The 6657-nt window shown below is 43.3% G+C and overlaps 1 protein-coding gene across 1 annotated transcript in view; it reads left to right on the top strand.

Annotated features, from left to right (window-relative positions):
• Window positions 1–1155: 1155 nt before the first annotated feature.
• The window catches only part of LOC142072400 (olfactory receptor-like protein COR4), a 28463-nt gene continuing 22961 nt past the window's right edge, over window positions 1156–6657 (top strand). The window contains exon 1 of the mRNA XM_075129063.1: window positions 1156–2090. Within this exon, the coding sequence (XP_074985164.1) occupies window positions 1168–2090 (923 nt within the window). The 5' untranslated portion in view covers window positions 1156–1167. The remainder of the gene's footprint in view (window positions 2091–6657) is intronic.

The following is a 6657-nucleotide window of genomic DNA, read 5'->3' as shown; positions in this document are numbered from 1 at the left end:
CATTTTATTTGTAATATTTGTCTGAATGCCGACTGACTGGCATGCTATTTGGCCACAACCAAAGAGTGGGTAAAGAAATAAATGACACATGTGTGTATGTACGGCATGTGTATGAATATGTACACACACACATGCACTTTTTCTTTGTCTTTGGCCACAGTAAACATACCACACATACATACCTGCTGATCACACTCGATGTTCTCTACCTTTTAACTTGTCGGGGTGTTATGAATGAGACCCACAACATTCTCATAATTTCACAAACTGGAATGTGCAACATGAGCTAAATACAATTAACGATTATATGATTTGGCAATCACTATTGTGACACGGGGTGAGGAAAGAGGTGCAGTGAGGATATTGACATAGGATGAAACAGGTTTACAGGCAGTTTGATCCCAACTCACTTATCATAATAGAATATTATCATTCTTATCTCTATAAAGACAGGTTAAAAGGTAAATCTATTCAGACAATATTTTTTTCTTATCATTATAAATATATGTTTCTGAAAATATGTTCACTGTGGTTAATTTTCTCACAAATATTCACGCCTGGCTACAGACTTTTAGTCTGATCATTAGAAGTGTATGTGTGGTAATTTTTCAGCAGCCAAAGAACAAGAAGCTGCACGACTTAGTCAGCATGGCTGCAGTGTCCAGAAGGGATACATTTAAAAGTTCCATTTTTGAACTATTTCCTCAATGAATGTATGTGTATCCTGTGTACTGCCTAGTCACCAATGATTTAAAAACATGAAGGCAAATTTAGGTGCTGGAAACTGTCACCCAATAACCAGAGAGTGTGATGCAAACTGTGTCTTCCTCCTACCCATGTTATTGTTCCCAGGTATAATGGAGATCCACGGATCCTAAGTCTACACTGATCAGTGAAATTAAAATATGAGCCGAATCAGGGTCAAAATGTGTAAATCAGACTAAATGGCAGGGTAATGCACTTTCCAAGAGATAAAGGATTTTTTTCTCCCTCAGAAGAAGTGAAGGAGTTCTGGGTTTTCCCATCAGTTGTTATAGGTTCCATTCCATGACTCAAAGGGTCTCTCTGCATATGACCACAGTTCTTTATATTAGCATACACCATTCGCATAAGAACTAATGCCTTCCTTTATGGTTGATCCTGCAGCGAGCACCCAAGGCTGAACGGATGGCTGGAGGAAATTGTACGGCAGTGACCGAGTTCATTCTCACAGGACTGACAGACCGTCCGGAGCTGCAGGCCCCCCTCTTCGCAGTGTTCCTAGTGATCTATGGTATCACCCTGGTGTGGAATCTGGGGATGATGGTTTTAATCAGGATCAACCCCCGACTTCACACCCCCATGTACTTCTTCCTCAAGAATTTGTCCCTCATGGATGTCTGTTACTCCACAGTCATCGCTCCCAAGATGCTGATGAGCTTCTTAGCAGAGAGGAAAGCTATTTCCTACACAGCTTGCATCATCCAATGTTTTAGCTTCATATTGTTTGTCATCTCTGAGTGCCTTCTGCTGGCAGTAATGGCGTACGACCGTTATGTAGCCATCTGTAACCCGCTGCTGTACACAGTCATCATGTCACCAAAGCACTGCCTATGGCTGGCAGCTGGTTCATATCTATGGGCCTTCCTGACCTCTGTGATACACGCGAGCGGTTTGCTAAGATTGTCCTACTGCCACTCCAATATCCTGAATCATTTTTTCTGTGATATCAACCCACTTCTAAAGCTCTCCACTTCTGGCACCTATGTCAACGAGCTACTTGTTTTCCTCTTTGGCAGTCTGATAGAGGTGATCAGCATTGGGACCATCCTCATCTCATACATCTTAATTATTGCAACTGTGATGCAGATCCGCTCAACCGACGGCAGGTGCAAAGCCTTCTCCACCTGCACCTCCCACCTGACGGCCGTCTCCATGTTCCACGGGACAATTCTCTTCATGTACTTCCGACCCAGCACCAGCTACGTGCTGGACACAGACAAAATGGCCTCCGTGTTCTACGCAGTGGTGATCCCCATGCTGAACCCCTTCGTCTACAGCTTGAGGAACAAGGATGTGATGGATGCCCTGAGGAGAGCAATAGAGACAAAATTGAGGGCCCATTTTCCCCCAAAGGGTGTCTTAATAGGAAAACCAAATCCTTTAACGGCTGCTCTGCACACATAGGGCTTTTCTCCACTATGGGGTGGATCAATGCTGCAGCGATCGATGCACTGGGGGACAATTTAGCAGCTCTAGTGAAGACTCACTGGATCGACCCCAATTCCTCTCCCATTGACCTTGGTACTCCACCAGAATGAGATGAGTAAGGGGAGTCAACAGGAGAGTTTCTTCTGTAGACTCAGCGAAGTGTGGACCCAGCAATAAGTAGATCTAAGCTACGCCTATTTGAGTGACACTACGAACAAAACTCAAATTATGTAGCTTCGATTGACCTGTTCCCTTAGTGTAAACTAGGCCATGTGCTCTGATTCAGAAAGTCCATAAGCACATGTTTAAGTATGTCTCCCTTTGACTTCAATGGGACCTAACCATATGTTTAAAGTTGAACTTGTATTTAAGTGCTGCCTCAGACAGAGATGCTTTTCTGAGTAGACACCTTATGTGCATAAAAAGGCCATGTCGGTTATTAAATGGTGGTTTGGCTCCCCTGTACCTATAGTAAAATACTTTTAAATTGATTTTTCAGTGTAAAATGTAAGAGTGTGATTCGAATACTGTTTAGAATTACTGAATAAAAGGGAAAGTTCACACTGCAACAATGGATTCATGAGCAATAACCAGGGCTGGTTTGATACTCCAAAAACATTAACAGATATTTGTTCAAATAAATTTTGTGATTTTGCTTCAATCAGATCCACAGCCCAATTCATCTGTTTTCCTGGAGACACTTGTGTGCGTGTAATTATATTGAAAACTGTGTCTGTTGAAAGGGAGAATGTCATGAATGCTCACTCAGATATAATATTTTGTCAGTACTCACACCACCCCCACCCCACACACACGCACACAACTCTTTGGTCACCTAAACTACCTGATCTTTAAATGCGACTCCTAAACTCATTTTTAGAGACACATTTTTACAGACACATTTTACAGGCACATTTTCAAGGATAGTCATTGTTGGTGAATGCCACCGTTATTGGGATCTCAATGTAAAAGACCTTGGGACCTATTTTCCTAAGTGCTGAATACTTGCAGCTCCCCTTGACTTCAGCTGGAGTGATGGATCTTTTATTTCTGGAAATGAGGGATCGAGGGGACTGAAGTTGGGCACCAAAATCACTGGCCATTTCTGAAACTTTTCAGCACGGTGAATTACAACAGTGAATACCTGAAGCACCAGTCACCTCAGGGTAAGTCCACACTGCAACGTAAGCCCAGGGTTTGAACTCATGCTCAAGTCAACTCAAGCCCCCTTCCATCTCCACATAAATTGCACTAACCAAGGGCTCAAAGACCGGGTCTGAGGACCCACAGTGATAGAAGGTCTGAGCCTGAGTCAAGCTAAGACCCAGGGTTTATGTTTTTTAGTGGTTTGCAGTGTAGATGGAGCCCCTCTGGACTCCTGCTCTGGGAGTCAGCCAAAAATATCCCAAAGGCTGAGTTTCTTTGTCCTCTGGACAATAAAGTGTTCCCACACTGCACCACGAACAAAGAGCTAGAGTGGTCACATTTTGGAAGCGTGCTAGGAACTCTGGGATCTGGGTGTTTGAAATGGGGATCACATAATGCCGTGTAGATGCTGGAGCCCCAGTTTGGGATCCAGGGTACAACAATCCCTAACCTGGGGTTACAAATGAGTGTAGATTCTCAAACCCGAGGTTAACAAACTCAGGCTCTGCAAATGTGAGTCCTACTAGCCCAGGGCTTACACTGCAGTGTAGACATGTCCTCACAGAGCTCGTGAGTCACTGTGGTGTGGCTGTGTGTTCAGCACAATGGGGCTCTGGTCTCGGTTTGCACCTCCAGTCACGACTGTAAAAGTGAGAACATTGAACTACGGGCAAGTTTCAACCACCTGCCAGGCTCCTGCTAAGATCCTTTGATTTTATATGAATGATGCAGCAGAGCTCCCCTCAGGAAATGGAGAGATTGAACTAATCTGTGGAATCCCAGCCTAACCCCTAGGCCCGCTGCCTTTCAGACCCAGTCAAACATTTCCCCACTTTTTCCTGTAATTTGCTCTCTTCTGCCTCTGTCTGCTGCCAGCCCCTTTCTGCCCTCACCCGTACACCGTTTGGTTTTATCTGAGCCCAAAACACAGCTCGGACCCAGGGCAGGGGACAGAGCAATTTTAAAGGCTGAGGAGCCTCCTGCATGGCCTAGAGAAGCAGCGGAATCCCAGAGCTGTGCAGGCAGAGGAAGGGGGCAAAGAACAGAGCCACACCCAGCTACCAGCACCAGCCGTCTTAACAGAAAGCATCACCCAGCCCATCGCACAGAACCATAAAACTAGTCATACGGCATCAGACCAATGGTCCATCTAGCCAAGTGACCTGTCTTCCACAATGGCCAATGCCAGATGTTTCAGAGCGAATGCACAGAACAGGGCAATTATCCAGTGATCCATCCCCTGTCATCCACTCCCAGCTTCTGTCAGGCAGAAGTTTAGGAACATCTATAGCATGGGATTGCGTCCCTGACAATCCTGGCTAATAGCTATTGATGGACCGATCTTCCAAGAACTTATCTAATTCTTTTAAAAAACCAGTTATACTTTTGGCCTTCACAACATCCCCTGGCAATCACTGTCCTCTGCACAGCTCTACTGCTGACAGCTGAAATTCTTCTTATACACCTCAAATATTGGCTTGTGTTTTAGGAACTGAGTTCCAGACCCTAGATTGTTGTATACTTTCATTGAAGTCACTTGAAGTCAAAGGAGCTGCACAAATGACAGCAAATGAGGATCTGGCCCTGAAAATAGGAGTTCTACTGATATATCTTATTTTTATTACTTAGTTTATCCAAGGGAAGGTCTAGAAGTGCCTTAAGCATGCTATATATGTGCCTGTGTGGGACAAAGATTTCCAATAGGGTAAGAATCTTCAATTCTGCAGACAGAGGCATAAGATTAAGTGGCTGGAAGCTAAATAAACTCAGTCAAGATATGAGGTGCACCTTTTCTTCCTCAGGGTAATTAATTACCGGAAGAAATTACTTATTACTGTGGCGGCTGTTCCATAACGTAATGTCTTAAAATCAAGGCGATATATCTTTCTAAATCATATATTATAGCTCGAAGAGAATTCATGGGCTCAATGGATAACTTAAGGAGTGAGGGACTTGTGCCTGTCTTATAAAGGAAGTTCAAGTAGATGAAGGTATTGTTCCTTTCAGCATGTTTAAGTCACTTTAAAAAAATCCAGGAATCTGAGTCTCTTTATGTCTTCCCAACACATCTTGATCTCTGACCTATAATGATACAGAACAATAACCCTGTTATCTCTGTTCAGAATATGACATTTCTTGCAGCAGCTATTCGCACATCCCATAACTGTGTGGAAGTGGAAACACTGAGCGAAATCCTGCGCTTAACAAGGCACATATAAATCTGGAATAATTTCATAGACTTCACTGGCTTAACGATGGCATAAGAGCCTGAGCCAAAGCTGCTGAACTCAATGACAGCTTTCCATTGACTTCAGATCAAGGCATAGAATTTGATGCACTACTTAACTCTTCCTTGTTGGGAAGAGTCAGCTCTGCCTATATTTCCTCCCATCCTGAACCAGGACCTGGGGGTCTTGCCAAGATGCACCGATACAATGCAAGGCTCTCTCAGTCTCACTAGCTGCAAGAAAAGAGAGTACCCAAAGAACAGCAGCAAAAGGGTTAAGGAGCATAAAGTTTAATTCTACAGACACAAAACTATACTTCTCTGCTAATAATGCCCATTGCAAATGATGTTCAAGGTATGTCTTCAGATGCTGGTATTTACATATTCCCAATATATTTGATTATCATCATTATGTTTATACCCAAGAGTATATCTAGTGTTGCAGTAGGTGAACAAATACTTTGATCAATACTGAGGGCAAAAGGCCAAACAGGAAGGAAGGGCCGGCAGTCTGGGTGCTAGCCTAGAATTTAGAAGTCGAGTTAAATTCCTATCTCTGCCACAGATTTTCTGTGTGACCTTGGACAAGTCACTTAGCCCCTCATTTAAAATTCTGTAAAATGGGGTTAATAGCACTTCCTTATTTCACAGAGGTATTCTGAGAACACATACATTAAAAGGTTGTGAGATACTCAATTGTTGCAGTAGCTGGAGCCATATATGTGCTTTAGATACATTGCAAATACCTTACTTATGTTGGTGAATGCTGATTCACATGAGCTGTCCCATTCACTCCTGCAGGAATAAGATGTCACCCATCAGGAAGAGTCCAGTGATGTGGCTCAAACAGATGTAGAAAATGGTTACCATTTTCAAAAAGAACATTCCTATAACTGAGCCATCAGGACACCTTTTGTGTGGTGTGTCTCTGTCCTTTCTAGTAGATACTACATCTGACATTCATAGCGCAGGGCATTTTTGCATGAAAAGGAGATAGAAGGGAGGGGAGTTGAATTAATAAGAAATTTGTTTCATATGAATTCCCAAAGACCTGCCCCTTCCTTTTCTCCTCTCTGGTAAATATCCTAAACTCT

This window comes from Caretta caretta, chromosome 6, assembly GCF_965140235.1.
Source record: "Caretta caretta isolate rCarCar2 chromosome 6, rCarCar1.hap1, whole genome shotgun sequence".
Lineage (NCBI taxonomy): Eukaryota > Metazoa > Chordata > Testudines > Cheloniidae > Caretta > Caretta caretta.
This window is presented reverse-complemented; position numbering and strand designations above follow the sequence as displayed.